Source organism: Nyctibius grandis, chromosome 5 (assembly GCF_013368605.1).
Source record: "Nyctibius grandis isolate bNycGra1 chromosome 5, bNycGra1.pri, whole genome shotgun sequence".
Lineage (NCBI taxonomy): Eukaryota > Metazoa > Chordata > Aves > Nyctibiiformes > Nyctibiidae > Nyctibius > Nyctibius grandis.
The window spans coordinates 90,825,614-90,848,352 of NC_090662.1; the positions used below are offsets into that span (position 1 = coordinate 90,825,614).

At 49.4% G+C, this 22,739-nt stretch overlaps 3 protein-coding genes and 1 non-coding gene across 6 annotated transcripts in view; 2 read left to right on the top strand and 2 right to left on the bottom strand.

Annotated features, from left to right (window-relative positions):
* The window catches only part of NCAPD2 (non-SMC condensin I complex subunit D2), a 28,876-nt gene extending 14,326 nt beyond the window's left edge, over positions 1-14,550 (bottom strand). The window contains exons 1-18 of one of the 2 annotated variants that reach the window (XM_068402481.1): positions 14,115-14,550; positions 12,188-13,548; positions 11,243-11,318; positions 11,022-11,080; positions 10,382-10,563; positions 9,762-9,901; positions 9,296-9,423; positions 9,088-9,211; positions 8,859-9,006; positions 8,107-8,304; positions 7,444-7,578; positions 6,805-6,889; positions 5,516-5,690; positions 5,127-5,248; positions 3,933-4,142; positions 2,116-2,290; positions 320-404; positions 34-167 (exon numbers count right to left, since the gene is read on the bottom strand). In XM_068402481.1, the coding sequence (XP_068258582.1) occupies positions 34-167; positions 320-404; positions 2,116-2,290; positions 3,933-4,142; positions 5,127-5,248; positions 5,516-5,690; positions 6,805-6,889; positions 7,444-7,578; positions 8,107-8,304; positions 8,859-9,006; positions 9,088-9,211; positions 9,296-9,423; positions 9,762-9,901; positions 10,382-10,563; positions 11,022-11,080; positions 11,243-11,318; positions 12,188-12,284 (2,273 nt within the window). In that variant the 5' untranslated portion in view covers positions 12,285-13,548; positions 14,115-14,550. Of the gene's footprint in view, positions 1-33; positions 168-319; positions 405-2,115; positions 2,291-3,932; positions 4,143-5,126; positions 5,249-5,515; positions 5,691-6,804; positions 6,890-7,443; positions 7,579-8,106; positions 8,305-8,858; positions 9,007-9,087; positions 9,212-9,295; positions 9,424-9,761; positions 9,902-10,381; positions 10,564-11,021; positions 11,081-11,242; positions 11,319-11,424; positions 11,682-12,187; positions 13,549-14,114 lie in introns of those variants that run through there. The other variant, XM_068402480.1, reaches the window with a different exon arrangement.
* LOC137664478 (small nucleolar RNA U85) lies at positions 10,638-10,960 on the bottom strand. The gene has a single exon (XR_011048327.1). It is a non-coding gene; the product is annotated as a small nucleolar RNA U85 (small nucleolar RNA).
* On the top strand, positions 11,781-12,582 carry MRPL51 (mitochondrial ribosomal protein L51). Its single transcript, XM_068402503.1, has 2 exons — positions 11,781-12,123; positions 12,313-12,582. The coding sequence occupies exons 1-2, from the start codon at positions 11,868-11,870 to the stop codon at positions 12,507-12,509; spliced, it is 453 nt and encodes a 150-aa protein (XP_068258604.1). The 5' UTR covers positions 11,781-11,867; the 3' UTR covers positions 12,510-12,582.
* Positions 14,551-14,891: 341 nt separating the features above from the next.
* VAMP1 (vesicle associated membrane protein 1) lies at positions 14,892-19,763 on the top strand. Of its 2 annotated transcripts, none has more exons than XM_068401265.1 (5): positions 14,892-14,939; positions 15,669-15,813; positions 16,628-16,786; positions 17,039-17,090; positions 17,488-19,763. In XM_068401265.1, coding segments are annotated over exons 1-5 (375 nt in total). In that variant the 5' UTR covers positions 14,892-14,937; the 3' UTR covers positions 17,505-19,763. The 2 variants fall into 2 exon arrangements, with proteins under 2 accessions (XP_068257366.1, XP_068257365.1); XM_068401264.1 differs by having other exon boundaries at positions 18,077-19,763.
* Positions 19,764-22,739: the final 2,976 nt, after the last annotated feature.

The following is a 22,739-nucleotide window of genomic DNA, read 5'->3' on the forward strand; positions in this document are numbered from 1 at the left end:
CACTCACAGGATTAGCCCAGGCCCTGGGCTCACCGTGCCATCATCCCCAGCAGCATCACAGCAGCACGCCGTTCTAGTTTTGAGCACGGAGATTTTTCCGTGAATTGCTCCCAAAGCAGCTGGATCACAGCAGGCTTTATTTCATTTTTCTGCACAAACTCTGAGATCTGGAAAAGAAATGCAATAAAACAAGTAGTGAGAGGCAGAGGAGGATGGACTTTAAGCCAACTAAGACATTAACTGCAATGACTACCATTTTAATGTAACAGACATCTCAGATCACAAATACAATCCAGACCCAGGCAAGGCAAGTACTCACTATTTCTTCTAAGCACTTTATCATTCCTAGCGATGCATCCACCATGATGAGAGAGAGAGAATGCACCAGGCCCTGGGCCCTGGCCCTTTGAAGAGGGGAAAATAAAATAAAATTAAAAAATTAAAAGGTAAAGAAAAAGAAAAAGCAACTGTCACAATTACACTCCTATTCAGAGAGCTGAGGACATCTATTAGATAACAGAAGTGATCCCTGGGGACAGGAAAACTTCCCCTCCACAAGCTGGAGTTCTCCAAGACACCCAGCTCAAGTGCCAGTGAGCATGACATGGGCTCAAAAGTGCACTGCTGCTCCTCCCGGTGCTCAAACGCTCAACAAGTGGCACTCACCAGCCACTTCCCATTTGCTCTCAACCACAACTCAAAAGTACTATTCCCTAGAGCATAAGAAACTGAAAATCTCTCTATGAACAAATAAGGCCAGAGCTCAAAACTGCAGAAGAGTTGTCTCCAGGCAATACTATCAGGAAGAAATAAGCAGTAGGTGCTCTTTTTATAGCTCTGATGGTACAAATGAGGGTGAGGTATGGTGCATCTCAGCAGAGATCACACTTATCTTAGTGAACGTGTATCCAACAGGATTTACATGTGGGCAAGTGCTAAGAAAAAAGAGCAAGTGCCACAGCAGAGAGGAGAGACAGCTCCTCTCTAGTATGGAAGACACAAGCATACAAGCAATACCCAGCTCCCACCTCCAAATCCTCAATAAGGATCAGCCACAAAGACCCCATTGACATCCTCTTATCTGCCACACGTAGAAGTTTGTTACAAAAAGATTTAAGACTGGTCTGAATGAAATACAAATAGAAATGTGTGTGAAAGCGCCCAAACGATAATAACAACTAACCTTGGATAGTGGGAGTGATAAAGAAACAGTGTATATTGAAAACTCAAGGACGCATCTGACAGTAAGAAAGAAAACCAGTAAAGACCAAGGAATGCGTTGTTTACACCAGAAGCAGAATGCCTGCACTCAGATAAGGCCACAGCATGCATGACTCGTCAGCAAAAAACCTGAGCTCTGGTAACAGGAAGATAGCTCCAACTTTACACCACTCTGTATACCATTCCTTTTATTACCCCAATAGGATGAGCAACTACAGCCATAAGAAACCCAACATGAGGGAATAGACATTGGGCAACAACTTTGCCCACAGAGGGTGAAGTATGCAAGGCTCTTAGACATGGCATGACTCCGTAACAACAGTTAACTCCCGAAGGGGTTGAAATAGCCGTCCAAAAAATCCGTTCATTGTTGCCAATCAAGAACCCCGCTGACATGACAAACACTCCTAACTGACACCCCTTGTTCCCTATCACGTAGAGGCCCTACCCAGCTCATTTGGGCACAAGGATATTGGTGCAGTGCTTTGTAAGAGTGAAATTTGTAAGAAAGTTAACCGTGAGCGCCTGATACCAGTTTAATTTAAAATATTTCTCAGCTTCTCCTTCCATAAGGTCTCACATGGAGTTTTGTTGCATGAATTTCCTACACCTGAACATGAGCAGAAGCTCAGCAGTAGGTCCCACAGGATGACCAGGATACTCAGATATACATAAAAACTCCTTGGAACTGCACAAGTGTTGGTAACAGCTCAAAGGGAAAGCGTCTTTATTAGTGGACACAATCCTTATGTTTCAGCTCAGCATGAAGTGTGGCAACTTTGATTTCTCTTCCTGTCTGTACCACATTCCCAACAGCTCCCCAAAAGAAGAAAAAGAGGAGAAAAAAAAAAAAAAAAAGAAAGAAAAAAACCTTCTGATTAGGAAGACCCATACCTCTCCGAATCCCCGCTGGGGCTCAGATAGAGCTGCCTGTAGGCGTTCAGCACGGCCTCCTTAATACCAGGCTCTTTTGACCATATGAGGGGGAGCATCCTGCGGACTCCATGCAGTGCCTGGGGCACACCAAACCGTGAGACTGTCACAAAGAACTCAATGGCTTCCTGCACCACTGCAGAGAGAAGAACAGTTGCATTAGTGCATTTCTTTCTTTATACCTGTTAAAGAGGCCATTAAACCAAATTCATAGGTGTACTGCTCTCACAGCAAGCCCTAGAAGCATCTAAGATCACTGCTACTGTCTACAGAGGGCTCAAGTCAGAATGAGGTCACTAGTACAAAGATGTTGATGTCCTGGAGGAAACAGGCACAGGTTAACCGTATTACAGCTAAATGTAAATGTGACACATTTAGGAGAAGAGCACAGAAGCCGTGTCTGAGAAAGAATAAAATTCTCTTCTGGGAAACAGTAGCTTTGGGAAAAAAAGATCTCATGGTCACAGCAGAAAAGAGAAGCTGAATGTAAGTCCCAGTGTGATGCTGTAACCAGAGGAACTATGCTATCTGAGGTATAAATGGGGTAAGGAATAATGTATTTGATTCCAACTCCTGAAATATACTGCCCGGTCTTCTGCTCCCTTACTGCCACCCCCTCACCCAGCAGCATACTGCCTCCAAATAGAGACAACATCTCTAAATGTCTCCGCTGTCCAGACTCCCAACTTGCCTTCCTTACACTAGGACAACAGGGAAGTGGAAAGTTAGTAAAATCTGCACAGCCATTAAAAAAAAACCAAAAAACACACAAAAAAAAACAACAAAAAAACCAAAACCCAGGTGTTTAAGGATCAGGTGAGGGTCACCCTCTCAGCCTTGAACTTCAAATGACCCGTAGAGACACTGAACTCAGGAGTTCATTTCTGTGTGAGCAAACAGCTAATGACATCCAAACCTTGCTGAGGAAGCCCACATGCTTATTGCGGGTAACGCATGAGTTCTCAATACAGGTGAAGCCTCAGATGTGTTTTCATGAAGCATGGGGCACTGTAGTGCCCAGACCCATCTGTACCCCAGAACTATGGGAGTGGTTGGCAAGTGGATGTGACAGCAAGGATGGGAGAAGAGGGAGCTGTGCCCTTCCATGCCCCAGCTCCCTCGGGAGTGCTGATTCATGATAAGCACTTTAAAAAAAGTCTAACTGGTTACAGTAGTTCTAATATTACATATGAACAGCTGAATCAACTCAAAGGCCTACTCATCACTACCTTTCACTACAGCACTGAAAAGGACCAGGCTATAGAACCCGTTGATCAGAATCACTTTGAATAAATTTTAAGGAAAGGTGAGGTGGACAAGACAAGCTGCTCAGTTCCCCTCTTGTGACCAGCATAATCCCTGAAGCTGCATCAGGGCGCCGAGCAGGTAACAGAAGCCAGCTTCATTGGCCATGCTTACTTTGGGAGAACCTCAGCTGAGATGATGAACATACAGCCCCTCCCACAGGATGGGAGGAACCTCCATAAATTAAGTCATTTTGGTCACCTGGCTTTTAAAAAACATTTTCAACCTTGATATTTAAAAAATGGATTCCTAAAAAGCCCATTCATGCCCTAACACAATCTTTTCATGACATCCATTTAGATGGTGCTTGATGTTCCAATATCCTGCAAGTGCCTGTGACATCTGCTCACTGGAGAGCAGTTCCTCCAACCCCCTCCCCTGGAGGTCTACCACTCACACTTCTCCTCTTCAGCAAGGGGAAGATCTGGAAACGCTGAATGGGGCAGAAAGGGCCTCATGACTATTTGACACACCTGAGACACAGTTCTCATACATCATCTTGCTGATCAAGCTCATTGCTTCTGTGATTTTCACTGCGAAGTTATAAGCATCTTGCAGGTATTGCACCAGCATCTCTTGTTTGGCCAACTCTGTTTGAGGCTGCTCTTCTGGTACAACTTCTTCAGTCTTAAGACTACTGTTGCCACTTGGAGGATCCTCACTGTTCTCACCTGGGCATGAACCTGCATGCATGGACACTTGTTTGTAAGCAGCATTGAAGGTAGAAGAGAAACAGACAAGGTTCAGGGCATTTTAACCCTTATCTCTCCACCCCATAGTGACACCTTCCAAGAGCCAGACTTCCACAAAAATCCAAATTCTGCCATCACACTTAGCTACAAAGACAAAATCTCAACATGCTACAGAGCAAGTTCCAGTACTACAGTGTGATGCACCACTGAAACACCAGCTTAATACAGGGGTGGAGAAAGGCATGGTCCAGTTGGGGTAAACTCCATTAAAATGCTGAAGGGGTTAATCTGAACTTGACAGGTCCCCAAAGATGGATGAGGCCCTAAAAGGGAATCAGGGCAGAGTAGGAAGAAGGCAAACACTAATACTCTGTAGCAAAGCTTGTGCAAGTGTGGAGAGCTGACAGAGCTAAGACGATTAAATTATTTAGACGGTAGCCTTTTGACAGAAATGAGCTCAAGGGGATTGGCTAGAAAACCTTATTCTGAAACAAACACCAAAGATAAAGCACGTGAAGTCTTAAAAAATATGCCCAGAGGCTTGAGCCCCAGATAAGCAAGACTTTGCTTGAATCAGATACCTGGGCAAGGCCGCTAAGGGGAAGCATCATGTGCCACCACCTGTTCAGGAAGCAGAACTCCTGACAAATTCAGACAGGACAGAAGAGTGTGAGTGGATAACACTGGCTTCATGCCCCTCAGCAGATATTATGTGAGTTAAAGCATCAGAAATGCATTTCTAGGGGGAACATGGAGCTATTCCAATCAGAAATGAAGTATCAGCACTACTGTGATCTAGCCAAAATGTCAGGCCGCTAGACGAGCAAATGATCCAGAGATGGTGCAGCTCTATAAGCTGTCAAGTACACACAGACTGAGCCCCACAGGTCAGAAGGAGGGACAGGCCATTTCAGAGGGTTTTGGTCTAGCTATGCTGGGACTTAGGGAAGAGACAGAGTGATCTGAGATAGTTACCTGTGTAAAGTCTCTTCAGAACACCCAGGATTGTTTCCTCCTTGTTTTCCTCCATAGGGCCACTGAAGGGCTCCTTCCCCTGGAAGCGACACAGGGCCTTCTGCGTAAGGTGGGCTGCACTCCTGGACAATGACATTGCCCAAGAGAAGAACATCAGCAACCCGTTAGGGCAGAACATAAGGGAAGCCATCCAAGTTTGCCCTGAACACCTGGGAAAGCAGCTCCTGCCAGCATCTTGTGCTGGGTGCCCATGTCAATCTCTTCCTACAGAGTAACGTTACTGGAAATCATCCCTCTAACCCTGGAGCTCAAACCTTTCTTGAACAGAGAACTAGAGACTGACACATCTGTTGGGATAAACACTTTCTCAAACTACAGAGCCTTCTTACTTGTAATTCAGCTTCCTCAGCAGCCCAACGATTTGCTCTGATGTACTCTCCACTGTTTCCTCAACTTCCAGCACCTCCTCTTCCCCTTCCTGCAGTGGTTGAAAGAGCTGCTGTGTGGCAGCCCTAACTTCTGGCAGCATCGCTTCCCACTCTTCCTCTGGGCTGATCGTTGGAGCTAATAAAAAAAAAACAACCGAGGGAACAGAGACTCAAATGACACCCTAAATGGGGAGAGAAACTCCTCTGGAACTTAGGAATTTTATTTTTTTCTCCCCCCACAGGCAGGCACTATTCCCACTGCTGATCCCACTCAGACTGCAGTAAGAATAGACAATAACTCTTTGGCATTAAAAAAGAAACCACTGAGGGTAAAAAAAAAAAGACAGGTAAGAGAGAACTGTCATTTGCTATTTATTGTTTTGTAGGCAGCACCAGGTCCAAGGCTAATCAAGCTTAAATTAGCATCTGACCAAAATTATGGCTCAAGCAGTCCTTGAACAGTTGAAAATGGAAACCTGGGAGGGTGTTCATATGTATTTTCAGTTCTTACCCTGAAAATAGGATATTTAGCTAACTAGACTGTTGATCTAGATATGGACATTCACAGAATCACAGAATCAATCAGGTTGGAAGAGACCTCAGGGATCATCGAGTCCAACCATTGCCCTGACACCACCCTGTCAACTAGACCATGGCACTAAGTGCCACGTCCAGTCTTTTCTTAAACACATCCAGAGATGGTGACTCCACCACCTCCCTGGGCAGCCCCTTCCAATGGCTAATAACCCTTTCTGAAAAGAAATTCTTCCTAATGTCCAACCTGAACCTCCCCTGGCAAAGCCTGAGGCTGTGTCCTCTTGTCCTATCACTAGTTGCCTGGGAGAAGAGGTCGACTCCCACTCCGCTACAACCTCCCCTTCAGGTAGTTGTAGACTGCAATAAGGTCACCTCGGAGCCTCCTCTTCTCCAGGCTAAACAACCCCAGCTCCCTCAGCCGTTCCTCGGAGGTCAGACCCTCCAGACCCTCCACCAGCTTGGTCGCCCTCCTCTGGACTCGCTCCAACACCTCAACATCTTTCTTGAAGTGCGGGGCCCCCCATTCATATGGTCCTTGTATAACACCACTGTATAAAAAACTGTTGTGAGTTTAATCCTAGTTATCTGGCCTTGCCATCTCATGTAAGTCAGATTGAGACAAAAGCAACCACAACCTGGGAGCAAATTTAAGATGAGGAAAAATAAGCCCTGGTATGGCCCTGGGAAGGGGAAAGAGGAAGAAGGGAAATTACCTGCTGTGGATCTACCACGGTCCCTCATTTCTTGCAGCTTCTGCACCTCTTTCTTCAGTGGCTCGGCCAAGTCAGTACAGCTTAACTGAAGATGCCAGGAAGAGAAGAAGAAATATGTTACTCCTTTTTCTGAAATGCTAGAATTCTCCTTTCTCTTTCACTCCCTGCTTTCAGTTGTCAATCCCCTGAGATAGCCCTGGTTTTGGAAACTGGAATAGTAGACTCTGGCCATCATCCTAGAATGGGAGCTGTTGTAAATTGCCAGCCTGAGGCTCAGAAGCTCAGGAGAAGGTACACAGCTAACCACAAAGACCTGCAGCTCTGTGCGGAATGTTCTAAAAGACTAATTCTGATCCTAAGAAAAGAAACTCTACAGTGGATTCAAATCAAATTGCTGCAGGTTTTTCCACAATCAAACACATTCCTCCCAGCCTTCAGCATACCTACCAATTACACCAAGTGAGGGAAGAGCCAGAGAAAGCAAAATCTGAACCTCAGAAAACCAGAAAGCTCCCACCTGCAGAGTCAAAGGCTATGCTGTCCCTCCCACGAGACCCAGAAAGGCTGCTGCCCTAGCTATAGCAGATATTCAGCTTGCAAACAGACATCTAGCATATCCATCATACTAGCGGGAATTACCTTGCAGGAGAAGGGATTGTTGGACAAAAACGCAGCCAGGAGCTGGATCGCATTTTTAACTACTACCACAGATTTGTCTTGGAGACGCCCAACAGCCAGCGATACCACAGACTGAAACTGAGTCAAAGGCAGGGCCTAGCACACAATGAGAGCATAGACAAAGTTATCAAGAAGGCCTAGAAACTCATGAAAAGTTATTTTACTGCAGACATATTAATGTACTAAAAGGCATAGATTATAGATTTATAGAAAAATCTAAGACTGAAGGGACCTCTGGATACCTTCTGGTCCAACCTCTGTTGAAAGCAAGGACTTAGATTAGGTTATCCAGGGTCCTGCTGAGTTGAGTCTTGGTATATCTAGTGAGGGTGATGTTTTCCCACACCAACGTCCAAAAAGAGCTTGCGTACTGTGCTCTTTCTTCGACTCTGTCCCAGTAATGAAGAGCAGCATTTAATTCCTGTTCCCCAGTTCCCTCACCCCTAGGATCTTTGGTCTCTTGGGAAAACTGAACTGCAGACCCCACAGTACACAGGGACAATACCTTTCCCTGTTACACTTCAGTCTCTGCAAACAAGGAGCAAGGTGACAGAAACTCCCTTAGAAAACAGAACAGGGGAAGGGATTGACTGAGGCAATGCCATTAACCCAGCACAGACTTACCCTGCACTGAACGATTCGAGTGAAAAGCTGCAGCACGCGGCTGCGCACAAAGCCATTGATGTCACAGATGTGGGCCTGCAGCATATTTAGGAACTGGTCTCGAGTACCACGGGCAGCTTCCTCCAGCTTGTCACCATTCAGTACCTTCACCAGCACTTCTGCCATGGCTGCCAGGATGGCATTTCGCATGGTATAGCTCTGCAAAAAGAAGAGCTGTTGAACGAGGAACAGACAAAAAGCCATGACTTGATATGCCAAGGGGAAGGATGGCCCAGGGTTTGGACCTTCTAAGTCCCAGGCTCCAGCCTTAAGTGAATTCCTCCATTATGGACTTTCTAGAAACCTTGGGTGAGTGTGGCTGTGCCTGCAAGACAAGAGCAATCCAACCTTGCTATCCAGCTAGGTCCACAGAAGCCAAGAACTGATATAAGAAACACGGCTTTTAAGGGCAGTTTAAGAAAAGGTAACACAATGACAAACTCATTAAGGTCTGAAGAACAAGGGACAACAGCTGGGATCTCAGACCAGTAAGCAGTCTCCCGTTCTCTGATATTTGTGAGTGACAACCAGACAGTTTATGTCATGGTTTCTGTTTCCTTTGCATCTTTTAGGTAAGGGCAGAACCTATTCCAAAGGGCACGTTTTGGCTACTTGATCTCTGTGAAAGAGGTTCTGTTTTCAGACAGAAAAAACTGAATAGCAGCACCTCCACCACTTGACTTCCCCAGACAGGTAGTATTGTGGAAACGTACCTCCCCATCCAAGTGATGCAGGAGAACGCTCATGTTGGATAGCACCAGAGCTGGAATCTGTTCAGCCAGTTCAGTTATAAAGGTAGCATAACCCTTGATTCCAGAAGCATCACGAGCCAGATCCCGTGGACATTTCTGTCCGATTTCCCTGCACAGAAAGATGAATTAAGGAACAGGGTGCCCCTAGTTGCTAGGGGTAGAAGGACAAGCCTCAGGGTATTTTTCTCACCTTAGCAATTCGCCCACCAGGCTTTTCAGACCATACTCTGTAACCCAAAGGCTCACAGCCTGTGCAAACACTGGGGCTACATGTTCAAAGTGCTGCAGCATCTGCGTGATCTTCAGAGTGGCACCTTTCGCACGTGAGGAGGAAGAAAGAAGTCAGGGAAAGTAACTGGGAATGGCTTCAGGAAGAAAAGAGAAGAGCAGGAACTCACTGAACATGTGATCATAGTGAATCAGAGCTGCAGCAAGCAGATGTGTCACAGCCTCCCGTGTGGCCCGGTACTTCTGAAGACCGATGCTTGCATTCTCCAGGATACGGTAGCAGCTTCCTGTCATTAAGCTAAAGCCACAGAAGAGAGACAGTCAACCTCACCATCACAGCCTGCACCAACATCATTCTAGCACACTGCACTAGGCAAACATTTCTCTCAAACCAGAGAGATTCTCCAGTATCCTTAAAAAACTGAGCAAACGACATCTGAAGTTGAGGCCTACATGAGGAAAAGAAGTGGTTCTGAAACACATCGCTTTTGCCTCAATACGGTTCCCTCAGTTTCCCAGTGATCTGCACCCTGCTCAGGGCTGTAATATCACCTCACTGGCAGATTTAACATTTAACCCTCCCTTCCAGAAAACCACTGTCGCCCATCCCACCTCTATATCCACTCCATCCCATACCTGACAAACTCTTCTTCCACCACCAAACCACTCCAAAGCTGACGGAGATCCAGCTGCAGCAGCTGTGTGAGCAGCCGTAAAAGTGGCTCCCTCTCCTCTTCCCACAAGGATCCAGAAATCTTGGTACGGTTCTTCTTGTTCTAGAAAGGAGATTGTGCAATGTGATACATCAGCATCTTGATAACAGACGAAACACCGTCACTGCCTTGCTTCCCTCAAAGAAGAAAATGACTGGTACATTCTACAGCATTAAGACACATACAGCGTGACGTACGAGACACTTATATGCCCACATCAAATGACTGCTGCTGTTATCTTTGACCACAGAAGAGAATTCTTGAGAAATTATTGATATGCTAAGTACCAGCCAGACACTGAAGAGCAAAACAGAGAGGCCTGGGCATCTGAGCCCCTGCTGATATTTAGACACATATTGTCCCTTTGGCTGTTTTCCATGTACAGTTTCCCCGAAATCCCAGCACTCCACATTATGCACTGCTCTTGCCGGCACCATGTTTAAATAAATCCAGCTATAACATCTGATAGATACCACAGAGCTCAACAAGCTTACATGTTTTCTACTTTTATCACCTTGTTTTCCTCCCGGTCCTGTCACCTACCTTCCCACCAGGATCCACCTCCAACAAACCACTCTTGCAGGTTTCCATTTCAAAGGCGTCCATCAGGCCGGTCAGCAAATAGCAGTTCATCTTGAGAGCATTGAGGTGAGCAGCGCGGTCTGCATGGCTCAGCCCAGAATCACCCAAGATGGCAGGAAGTTCGTTGGAATGATGGGACACCACTGAAGAGAAACAGAAAGTCATGAGCACTCCTTGCCAGTACCCTCAGCCATCCTCTCTTTTAGAAACTTAGAGCAGTCATCAGATTACCAAAGACATGTGCTCACATCTCGCCAGCTGTAACACGGGCTACCCCCTGCAACCCAAACCTTGGGTGCACTGTCCTGTCCTATCCCCACAGCCCCCCGTCAGCTCACAGAAACACTCGCTCAGAGCTGATGCATCCCAAAGATATATTTTACGGCGATGCGGGGAAGGGGATTTTCTGTCGGCCTGCCCTTACAGCGAACACGCACAGCTCTGCATTGTCCACCAAGATTACAGACCCGTATTACTGGAATGGGCTGAGGGTGCAACCCAGCTGGTCAAGTCACATTAGCCTTTATATCATCACCGAGCTGCCGAAGGAGAGGAACCTCTCTTATGACTTCTACTTCAGCTGGACACAGCAGATACCCACCGTGCCTCATCAGCTCCAGGGCATCCTCCTTGACATCAGTCCCCACAGCTCGGAAGTGGCTGCAGGGCAAGCACAGTGCATGAGAACAGCGAGTAAACGCCACCAGGGAGAGGCGTGAGCACCCGGGCGCACCAGCCTCTCCGCAACCCTCCTCCACCCGCTCCGCTCCGCTCTCGGTGTCCCCGGGAGCCCCGGCGCCGCGCTCGTCGCTCTGTACTCACTGGAGCAAGCTGTAGAGGGGGTCGAAGTGCTGCAGCACTGCCAGCGCGCCCCGCGCCCGGAAGGCGGCCCGGAAGGCTGCGGGGAAACACGGAGAGGGGCGGGGGAGTGGGACACGGGCGGTCACGGCCGTGAGCCGGCGGCGGGAGCGGGCCAGGCCGGGAGGGGTGCGAGGGGGCCTTACCTGTGAGGGCGGGCGGCAGCTCGCGGGCGGGCAGCACCTCCTGCACGACATAGCGCCCAGGGCCGCCGTCCCGCAGCAGGTCGGCGGGGGAGAGGGGCAGGTGGAACTCCCAGGCCGCCGCCATGGCCCCCGGTACGACACAGCCCCACGGGCCGCCGCCGCCGCCTCAGGCCCGGGTATTCAAAACAGCGCGCGCGGACAGCGCCCGCCCCGCCCCCTTCCCCGGCCTATCAGCGCCCACCAGCGCAGCCGCGCGCCAGTGCCTCGCCCAATCGCCAGCTCCCCTTCCCTCGACCGTTAGCGCGACGTCATCCCCTCGTCCTTCCGCTTCCCGACGGCCACAGCGACCGGAAGGGGCGGGGCTGGAGCCAGGGGGGCGGGCGGCGCGGCGGCACCGCTCCTCCTCCCCCGGCGGCAGGGGGCCCGTCCGCGGGGTCACCGCAATGGCGGCGCTGGTGCGGGCGGCGGGGCGAGCCCTGCTGGACCGGGCCGCGCCCCTGCTCCGGGCCGAGCGGAGCGTTAGCGGCGGCGGGGCGCGCTGGGGGCCCGTGCGGCCCGGCCTCCCCGTGCCGCTCTCCTCGCCCCTGGCAGGGCTCACCCGGCCCTTCCGCATCAAGGAGCCCCCGAAGCGCAAGCAGGTGGATCGGTGGACGGAGAAACGGGCCTTGTTCGGGGTCTACGACAACGTGGGGATCCTGGGTAAGACCCACCCCCCCCCTCCCGCTGTGGCCCCAAGGCAGGAGGGGAGGGAGGCTGGACACACCTGCGGGCAAGCGGCTCCTCCAGCAGCGAGAGGGCGGGTGGGGGGGGGAATCGGGCCGGCTGCCGTGGGAACAGCCTCCTTCGGGGGCCAGTCTCATCCTGTCTGCTCTGCCCTCCTGTCCTCAGGCGGCTTCCAGATCCACCCGAAGAACCTCATCGTGGGGCCCAGGTGGCTGCGAGGCTGGCGGGGGAACGAGCTGCAGAGGTGCATCCGCAAGAAGCAGGTGGTGGGAGATCGGATGTTTGTAGAGGACTACCACAAACTCAACAAGAGGATCCGGTACTTGTACAGGCACTTCAATCGCACCGGGAAGCACCGCTAGGAGCAACTGTGGGTGTGGCACGTGGAGCATGGTTTTGTGGCATGGCGGTCAGAATAAAGCCAGCTTTGACACAGTTGGGTTCCCGGTGCTTTCTGTAACCTTCGCTGTGCATTTCTGGCCCAGTTGCAAGGTCCTGCTGCTGCTCCAGACCTGAGCTCCTCTGTGCAAGTTCTGCCCCCTCAATCGTTTCTGACACACTTCTCTCAGACATCTGTTCCAGCCTGTGTCCCTGAACTTGACCTGAGAGTCCTCTGGTTTTTGGCCAGGCTTCGAGCACCCTTTCAGTCTCTGAGCCCCAGGTTCTCACATCCTACTTGACAATTTCAGTACACTCCAGCTTAGGTTTTTCCTCATAGCCAAGTTCTCAAGTTAGTGCTAAGAGTGCCTGCCAATACCTCTTCCTGCTCACCCCTTGCCCTCCATTTGTGATTAACATTAAGTGTGAATGATCGAAATGTTAGTTGAAATGCATCAAAACCTGTCTTAAGAACAGAAGCTGTCTCTGTTTCACACTGATGACTTAAACCCATACTAATGGCAAGTGGCCTTTTGTTTACAATTTAGTCAGGATTTGCAAAAGTAATTCAAGCACTTAACTGTTCTTAAAAACTCCAGCTTCTAGTTTTCCATAACTGTTATTGGTTCCTTTAGAGGAGAAGTTACGGTGAGTCAAAGCTGGCATCCCTCTAGTCCAGCATCACAAAGACCATTATATACTTCAAAAAATCTGGAAGATGAGCAGGCATTTGCCTCTCTCGTCTCCCTTAGTTGTTAATTCAGCTGCTAGGTAACTGGGGAGTTACCTGCTGCCTTGATGTATCCTGTTACAGAGCAATGTCTGTCTTTAAAAGCACTTGGTTGGAAGTGGCAGGGAATTAAAAGAACTTCCTTTAGATCAAAGCCTTAGGAAGGTGAAGCCGAAGTCTGTGTTCAAGCAGCTGAAGTCCAGGCTCTCAGGAGCAGGGTAGCAGACCTCTTGCCAAAAGGTGTTGTGCATTCAGGAAATGTGCACAGATTTAAGTGGAGACTGAGCAAGCACCTGGAAGAGAGCAGCTGGGGGTGATTACATACGTAAACCACAGGCTGAAAGGACGTCAAACTGGAAAAGTGTCAGAGAAAAGCATCTTGTACCCTTTGTCAGCTCTTAGTCCCGAAGCACCAACTTGGCAAGGGCTCTGAGGGCCGCTAGTTCCAACAGCTCCATCTTTATTATTGCAATGGTTCTGGAACGGTCCTCAAGCTGTGGTGGGAAAGTCGCCAAGCTACAGAAGCTTCTTCCACAACTTGTCCCTTCACAGCTTGTCCAAAGGCACAGTTTAAAAACCTTCAGTTCCACTGAGGCTAGTGCTAGGTTTCTCCTTAACCCTTGATAGTCCTATCTGCAAATCGTCTGGCTCTACTCACAGCCCCGTATTGTCTTCACCTTCCTCGTAGCCATGATCTTTTGCCTCCCAGGCTATAATTTAGAACGTCTCCAAAATTCTTGTGTAGCTGCTAATCTATCAGATCTGACACTAAAAACTTTTATTAATGGCCTGTATCACCTTATGAAAGGAAACCAAATTTCAGCATAGGTGTGACCCAGTCTCTTACCACCCTACTCACCGCACCAGACGCCGTACGGAGGGACTTCTTGTTCCAGTATGCTCCTGCCTCCCTTTTTGTCCTGAAGAGTCCTCCCTTCTGATCCAGCAGGCTTCTCAAAACCATTAGAGGTGGAAAAAAAACCCCAAACACGTAGTGTCCTCGGGGCTGCTGCTGGCACCTCACGTCCCCGGCGGAGGCTCTGACGCAGCTGCTCTGGGGACTCGTCCAGGTTCCCTGGAGCGCCGTGCGGTACGCTGGAGGCGGGCCAGCAACGCCATATCTTAACTGCGGGGACAGCGGCTCAACCAGAGCCAACAAACGCCCTACGGAGGTGGGGATGATGCAGGCGCTCTGCAGCCCCCGCCTGGAACGGCACTAGCACGGGCTGGGCTCCAGGGGAACACCTGATGGGGCGGGTGGCGCTGTCCAGGCCCTGCGTGACCCAAACGGGGGCAGCGTGTCCAGCGCCAGGCCGCTGGAGGGGCCCGGTGGCCGCCCAGGTCCTTTAGGACCGGGAGAGGGCCCGGGGCTGCCACGGGCCCGGCAGGGCCGAGAGATGCGCCGGGCCCGCCCGGCACCGCACCGACCCCTCCGCAGGGGCGGGGCTTGTACCCTCGGAAGTCCGGTGAGAGGTAGGGTATTGATTGGCTGCGGAGGAACCCACAGGCGGTGCTGATTTGCTGATCCTGGAGAGTCCTTCCCAGTCCACTTTTGATTGGTCGTTAGCTCTAAGGGCGGGGCCTCGTCGCCTATAAATGCGGGAGCGCCCGGCGGGGCCGTGCCGGTGCGCAGTGAGGTGGTGCGGGCCTGTGGCTGCCGGGGGTCCTGGTCCGGCTCGGTGATGTGAGTGTCTGCCCGGCCCTGGGCGGGCTGCGGCGGGTGGAGCGGGAGGGAACGGGCCAGCGCGGAGCCCGCGGCCTGGCCGGTGGCGGGACCGAGTGGCGCATTGCAGCCGCCGCGGGCAGGGCTGCCCGCACCGCGTCCCCGCTCCCCCGGCCGGTCCCGCTCCCCCAGCCGGCGCCCGCGTTGGGGGGGGGGGGGGGGTGCATGGGTGTGCGTGCCCGGGCCGGGCCGGGCCGTGCCTCACCGGCGATGCGCGGGGCCCGGGCCGCCGCGCCCCCTCCCAGCCGGCACTAACCTGGCCGGTGGCCACCGCTGCGCCCCCCCCCCCCCCCCCCCCCCCCCCCCCCGCACACCGGGGAGCACCCGCGATGCCGACCTGTCCCCCTCCCTCTTCCCGGCGCTTGCGGCACGCTGCGGGCCGCCTCCCGGTCACCTCCGCACGGCCAGGCGGCTGTCACCCCTTTCCTTGGCCCACGGGAGGCAGCAGCGCCTGGCACGGCGGCACCCCCAAGCCCCCCGCCCCAGGGCGGGCCCTCCCTGCTGGGCCTGCCCTTGCTCCAAGCTCGTCTGCTCCCCGTCCGGGGGGGTCCAGGGAGGGTGCAGGCACTGGGGGCTGATACCGGTGCTGCCCCAGCGTGGGGACACTGGGTTTCAGGTGGATTTGGGGGCTGTCCTCTCTTTTGAAGGGATGGCTGGGTTTTCTCTTTGCCCATATGTGTTTGTCCCTAGGTCTGACCCAGCTCAGCAACCTGCTCTTGGGGCCCCCGAAGAGGGAGCCCCTGGTGGGGGAGTCCCTGGTGGGGGTCCCCCTGGGCAGCCCGACAATCTGAGCAGTAACCGTCGGCTGCAGCAGGCGCAGGCCGAAGTGGAGGAGGTTAGTAGCTCTGCCAGCTGTGCTGGCCTCCCCTAGGCTGCCTGGACTCTTCTACTGCTCTGCAGCAGCGATGTTCTTGACAAGCACCTGTTGCTGAGGGGGTGGATGCTTTTGTCATGCCCATACCAATGCATTAATACTCAAAATGTGATGGCAGACCTCTAAAGAGGCTGGAGGAGAGATTGCTTTAATGTTTAAAAGCTGCTTAATTCCAGATATGACTTCTAAGGAACAGGCCTGTTAGATTTTTTTGGTACCTTGCGTTGTGTATCGTGCATCAGTGATGGAAATAAAGCTATACAGCATCCAGAACAGCTCTTAATCCCTGCCAGCTGCTTCAAGGCAGCAGTCTGTGTGCAGGCTCAGTGTGTGATGTGTGCGAAACTGTGCCTGACTTTCCAGGGTCAGTGTCTGTAGCGTGGCTGCTGACATGCAGTAACGCTTTTATGCCTCACTGGGGCAGCAACATGTAGCTCTAAGTTGTCAGCAGTTGCTGGGGTACGAGCATATGATTACTCACGAGCGGGGTGGCTTGGGCTTGCTGGATTTGAGGGCTTTTAAAAACAGGGGAGAAGGTGGGGCTGAGGACCTGGGTTAAGTGTACTTGAACTGATACTTTAACGGGGGGGTCTAGGATTTTTTCCCTCACTTCAAAGTAGGCGATGACTGGAAAGCTGTTTCTTATCCTGACACTTTTGCCTTGTTTGGGGCTTTCACTTGTTGGTATCTCCGTGTTAGTTATTGGCCAAGTTACTCCTCTTGCTTTTTCAGCTCTTTACCAATACAACTGCTGCTACCATCCTTCCTTCTGCAGGTGGTTGATGTAATACGTGTAAACGTAGACAAGGTGCTGGAACGAGATAAGAGACTGTCAGAGCTAGATGACCGGGCAGATGCTCTTCAGGCTGGTGCCTCACAATTTGAAAGTAGTGCAGCAAAACTCAAAAGAAAGTACTGGTGGAAGAACTGCAAGGTGAGTTTCCTAGTGCCTTCATCTCCTGCATTAGAAGGAAATTGGGCTAGTCTTCTGCAGGGCTTTAAGAGGATAGTGACGGCTTAATAATGATTTCAAATGCATAGGATTCTTTCACTGTGGAAAGACTTTGAGGCCTTGGCTGTCCTACCTTCAGGGTCTGGCTTTCTTTCCTGGCTGCCAGGGAAGATGTGAACTTCTCAATCTGTTCTGAGTATTACTCTTTAACAATCTCTCTCTCTCTCTCTCCAGATGATGATCATGATGGGAGTGATTTGTGCCATTGTGGTGGTGGTGATTGTAAGTAAGTACTGAAAAGCTCAGGATCAAAGGTGAAGAAGCACCAACTCTAGAGTACTTTAAACTCTTCCTTTTTGGTTTGAGATCTGGAGGGTCTTGGATGCATTAGTGTTAACTTCAGTCCTTGGGGAAGGGAGGTGGTGGTTCTGGAACTCCCACAGTTATTGTGGAAGTGATGTGCTTTACATAGAAATGGAAGGAATTGGGGGCAGCTGTCATTGTAGACATGGGAAATTCTGTCTGCAGGGTCAGGTAAACCTGTAAGTATGAGGGGCATTTACCCTGGAGTGGATGGGTTGGCAAGTCCCTTCCCTGCTGGGGGATTTGGAGGTTTTTGGGGGACCTTTGGTGTAACTTGCCCTTTTGTTCTTACTTTTTTTTTCCTATTGCTTTGTCTCCAGTCTACTGTTTTACTTGAATGTAGCTCCTTCAGTCTGCAGCCTACTGTCCCCTTGCCTGTCTCTTCTTGCCACTAAATCTTTCCTTCCCTTCCACCTAGCTTCTTCATTGATTTCTTTATCGGTTTTAATTTGTCTTCTGTATAGGACTCTGAAGTGCTCTACTGAACATGGTTAGACTCTTCAACAGCTGCTGCAGCTTTAGGGAGGGTCATCTGAGCTTAGAGGAGAGGGAAGTAGAGGAGGAGTGGGTAGCTATTGCTCCTACTCTTCTGCAGGGAATTTTTGTGGTTTATTTTTGGGTGTGAGCTTGTCAAATAGTGCCTGTGTGGACTCTAACCAAATAAGAATGCCTTAACGTAGTGCCTTTGGGGATGAAGGACTTCAGCATGTGAGATGCTTTAGTGTTCTGCCTAAAAAGAGTGGCAGCATGACTTCAGCTTTTCATTGAGCTTCTGAAATAAAGGCTAGTTTGTGTTGGTCAGTGACTGTGAGCCATCTGACAGAGCTAGATACAGTCATCTAGATTTCTTTAGCCCTGGAGAGATGAGCACTTAAAGAAACAATTTATTCTGCCTGTACTTATTTTCAGATGACTTGCTGTCTGAACGTGGCCATTTCAGTTATTATAAAGGAGAGCCTACATGATTACCTCAGTCAAGTGCAACAGACTAAACACGATTAAGTGAAAGGAGTTTTGTTACTATCAAAAAGGCACGTGTGGGAGTAAAATCTCCTGCCCAAAGGAACAAAAGAGCAACAGTAAGGAGTCTGGGGGGGGTGTCAAATATTCCTTTCATCTATGCAGACACAAGCCAGGACCCTGTGGCTTTTGACTGTCTTGTAGCTTTCTGGAAGACTTTGGGGTAGTGGCGGAGTGGGAATGGGTTTTCTGCTTTTGTGTTACTGGGTTGAATGTCAAAGGAAGTCTGGTGGAGGTGAAGGAGACTGGAGGTATTCCAGATGAGACTTGAACAAGCCCCACAGCTTTCTGATTACGAATACCTGTTCAGTTTCTGCTACCACAAAGCCCTAACTTTCAGGAGGAGTTAGAAAATAACTTGGAATGGTTAGCTAGGGATTCAAAGGGAAATGCTGTTCTGGGCATGGGTATTGCAAAGTGACATCAGGTGTCCCAGTTTGGCAGCTTAGATTTCTAGAGATCTTGCCTATCAAACAAATTCTCCTACTTGCTATGGGTTCTCTTGAAGTTAGATCCAAGGTGGTCTCTGCTGGAAGTAAACTTGCAGCGTGGAATGCTGTGGCTTTCTGTAAGCAGCCTCCTTGTTCTTGTCCTTCAAAAATAACAAGAGCTGTGAATTGCTTGAACATGTTGTCAAACCCAGGGTTAAATGAGCTGCCCTGTTCCTCAGCTTCTGCAGAGTCTTCTGAGGAATGTGCGTCCTGTCTTTTTTTACAAGCTGAGCTGTAGCCTGTAATCTAGACTGGAAAGAGAGCACTCCTTTAATTTAGGAAGCTCTACCTCTGTTCTAGAATACACTGGGATCTCTCTAGGCTTAAGAGAATGTGGGGAGGCAGGGGAGAACATCCCTGGAGTTCCCAGATGGGAGTAAAGTACAAAAGCCGGGAGGAGCAGATGCTTTTTGTTTCATTGTGTGTGCTGGGGAAGCCCCTTTGCTCCTCACAGGGCATCTGGGAAGGGGCTAGGTTTTGCATGCTCACTTCCATGCCCCCAGCATTTCATTTGCACTGAGTTCATCTCCCTGCAATTCCATCCCTCTCCACCTTGGGTGAGGGCAGAGATGAAGATCTGGAGTGAAGCAGCCCTCGTCCCTTGAGCACCTCCCTAATTCCCTGTGGAACTGAGATGTGATGGATGGTCAGAAGTGCATCTACTGAAGAGGAGCCAGGGCCTGCTTGTACTACTTAACTGCTATCATTTTAGGGGGTGGGCATACAAGCTTGAGGCCCCCAGACCAGCAGTTCTCTTGAACTCTTCTAAGCAAGCCTTTGGTGCCCCATTCCTCTCTTCCTTCGGGGGCTGAGGTCCCCCTAGGCTGTCTCTTCCGTTTCTTTCTCTTAGATGTTGTATGTTGCCTCTTCTTCCCTCCCTTTCCCCTCCTTTGTGTCTCTATGCATGGGCAAAAAAAAAAAAATCACCAAGGCCTTCTGAGTAAAAGCAGACTCTGCTGTCCACAGCATTACAGCCACTCACACACGTGCAGTTTATTTCCTTCCTCTGTAAACACAACTGTAATCTCCTCTGGCATGTTGTAGTAATCAGCTCATGTACTTTAAATGTTCTCTAAGAAACACAATTCACCACCTTACTGAGTCTGTCTGGTCTGTCAGTGGGTGGGGAGGGGCTGGGATACCAAACTTTTTGGAACACCATTTTTTTTTTGTCACTTCCATACTTTACACACACCAGAAGTTCTGGCCCTCAAAGCAGTGGATAGTCTTCCATTGCAATGGTGGTAGTTCCAGTTGTACTGGAACTGTGGTACTGCTGGACTGACTCCATGGTAAATCTGTAACAAGATGTATGGACCAGGAGCTCTGGGGAAGAGGCTGCCCAATCCAACTCTACTTCTACCCACCAGATGTCCAGCCACTGTGTAATGCATGGGGAGGTAGCCCCCTGAATGGGAGGGTGTGTTGCTGGTCACTTTAGTTCCTCGGGCTGTGTTGCTTTTGCATTTCCACAACCTGTCCTCAGATCCTTAAACCCAGAAAACAATTCTCCATTGGTGTTGGGACATGTGTTCATGATCTAGATGAACACCTCCAAAAGTAGGATGCTGTTCACAGTGTATCTTGGAGCATGGCTGGCATAAAGGTAAGTGCCTCCTTGTTTTGCTTCACTGTACACTTGAAACTTGTTAAAAAGAAATGACGGAGCTTCGTCCAGTGCAGACTTATTTTATAATGAGGTACTTGTGCCCTTATCTGCCCCTGCTGTTACAAACTTTAGGTTGTAAAACACTACTCTGGCTTGTGGTTCCCTTACGACCAATCTTTGTCCAATCTTAAAACATCACCAAAATCATACCAGAACAACGTATCGTCAGTGGTGAATTTGGAGCAGTGCAGCAAGGCTAGTTCTTTCCAAGATGAAAGCCTTCCTGGGAAAGGAGGACTGGCTGGTGGATTAAAGCAGCGTGTACAGTCTAAACTTAAGCACAGCTCAGACCTGCACAACCTGAATGAACTAGTCATGCTATGATTCCTGCCGAGATGTGTGTTGTCCTCCTCTTAGTGCTCAGCCTTGCTCATGTAGGGAGGTAGGAAAAACTTTAGAACAGATGTGTTTCCAGACCATTGACTACACATTCTCTAAGTCCCTAGCCAAACCTGGGGACTGAAGTGCTTGCTTTCCAAAGCTGGCCAGCTGCTCTGGAGTGCAGAGCTGGAGCTGAATGTGCTGCTGAAAATTGCCCCAGGGTTGTCCCCAACTCATAACTTCACAAACCTTCCCGTTTACAGGCCAAAATAAAGTTGTGCTTCAGCCCCCATACTCCTGATAACTTGACCTATTTTTTTGCCAGAGATAGTTATTCAGAACCATCCTTATTTGCTCCCCAGTTTTCCAATATAAACAGCCCAATAACATCCTTTCCTTCAGTGCATAGACCCACAAAATGATTCTTGCAGGGGCCAAAATGACTTTCTTTTCATGTTCTCTCTTGCCAGGCTGCTTTTCCAAAAGCCCTTGTACTAATTCATAACATATGAATTTGCCATAATCTCCAGATACTAAGCTCTTTTAGTTCATTGCATTTAAGCATGTACATGGAAGCTGAAGGCCCTTTTCTCTCCTGTGCTCACAGGACTCCTTTAAATATTGCACATTGGTAAGTATAAGGAACTGCAAGGCAACACAGCCATCCCTCTGGTGTGTTCCTGGTTTCTGAGGTTCCCCTCTGTCCTTTCACCAACAGCACTGCTGCCCTTTTCATTTCTTGATGAAGCACATCTCCACCCCTTAGATTTTATTGAACTTGTCCCAAGAGCCTGGTAACCCTTTCCTCAAATTCCTTTTAGGTTTGACCTCAATTTGTGCAGACAAGCCTTGCACCTATCTGTCCAGCTTCTCTAATCACTCCTCTATCACCTGGTGATAAGTGCTGGATTTACAGCTACCCAGAATGTGGCCATTACTTTTGAGTTCATCAATCAAAGCCCATTCTTTGCATTTTAACACTTTTACGGAAGAGAGAAATAATATGGTGCAAGCTTCCCCTTAGGGAATACATCACCTTTTTCTACAGCTATATTTCTTTCTGACATTGAAGATAATGTTTCAAGTAGTTATGCCTATGATTAATCTTCCTTTAATTACCCACTTAACTATGTGTGATCAGTAGGTCACATCAATTTTACGGTTATTACAAGCTACCATGTGATGTGAAGAATTGTGTCTTATTCTTTGGATATTCTGGAAAGATCATGCTCAACATAGGAATCATCGTACATTTATGATATAGAGACTGTTTTAGATGTTGCACCTGCTCTTTCTCCTTTCTTGATTTGGAGGTAGTTTTGTGAAGCAAACAGCTTTATGTGTGCAGTGTCAGGTTTTTGCTCATTCACGTGCTAGAAACTACCTAAGGCCGCAGTCTGTAGTACTGAATTCATGACCAAGAACTAGGCTATGGGTGCAGCATCCTAACACCTCTATATGCCTTTTTTTCTTGTTTTAATTGTGACCAAAGTTACTTTTCGTTTTAGCCACTAAACCTAGCTCTTAACTCTGCCTCTTGGGCAGTGTTTTTACAGAACATGAAAGTCCCTTTATTAAGGCAACTTTGAGATTTCAGTCTTTCATTACTCACTTTCTTTTACTTCATTTAAAATCACCCATAAACACAGAAAGTGGATTTTTTTTTTTCATGTTTGTAGAAGTCCTGATTTTTCCCAGTGGGGGCCTCACAGAGGGAATACATGTTCCCACACCTCTAAGTGCCTGTGGTTGCAGGGCTCTCCCTCCTGCTGGGCTGCCCCCCTTGCTGAAGGACACTCCCTGAATCGCTTGCTTCTATTCCCAGCAGAGTCATCATACTGACTTTCAAACCAGGGTCATCAGCTGAGCACTGGGATAAAGTTTGAAAAAGCATGAATATTTGTGTAATAAAGAATACGGTGTTCATGTCTGTGAGGAGGAAGAAAATACCTCTCTGCTGGGAAGTGAACAGTGCATTTAGGTAATCAAGGCAAGAGCAGTACAAGAAGTATGTGTTTAACATCTCAAAGGGAAGAATTAGGCAACAGTTTATATACTGCAGTAAAATCCA

What these genes read in the sequence shown, in the direction of transcription:
- VAMP1 (XM_068401264.1), top strand. An exon ending in ACTGGTGGAAGAACTGCAAG is followed by an intron (nt 16,787 to 17,038) that starts GTGAGTTTCCTA and finishes CTCTCTCTCCAG; the next exon opens with ATGATGATCATGATGGGAGT. An exon ending in TGTGGTGGTGGTGATTGTAA is followed by an intron (nt 17,091 to 18,076) that starts GTAAGTACTGAA and finishes ACTTATTTTCAG; the next exon opens with ATGACTTGCTGTCTGAACGT.
- MRPL51 (XM_068402503.1), top strand. Translation starts at nt 11,868, where the DNA reads ATGGCGGCGCTGGTGCGGGCGGCGGGGCGAGCCCTGCTGGACCGGGCC. An exon ending in CGACAACGTGGGGATCCTGG is followed by an intron (nt 12,124 to 12,312) that starts GTAAGACCCACC and finishes TCCTGTCCTCAG; the next exon opens with GCGGCTTCCAGATCCACCCG.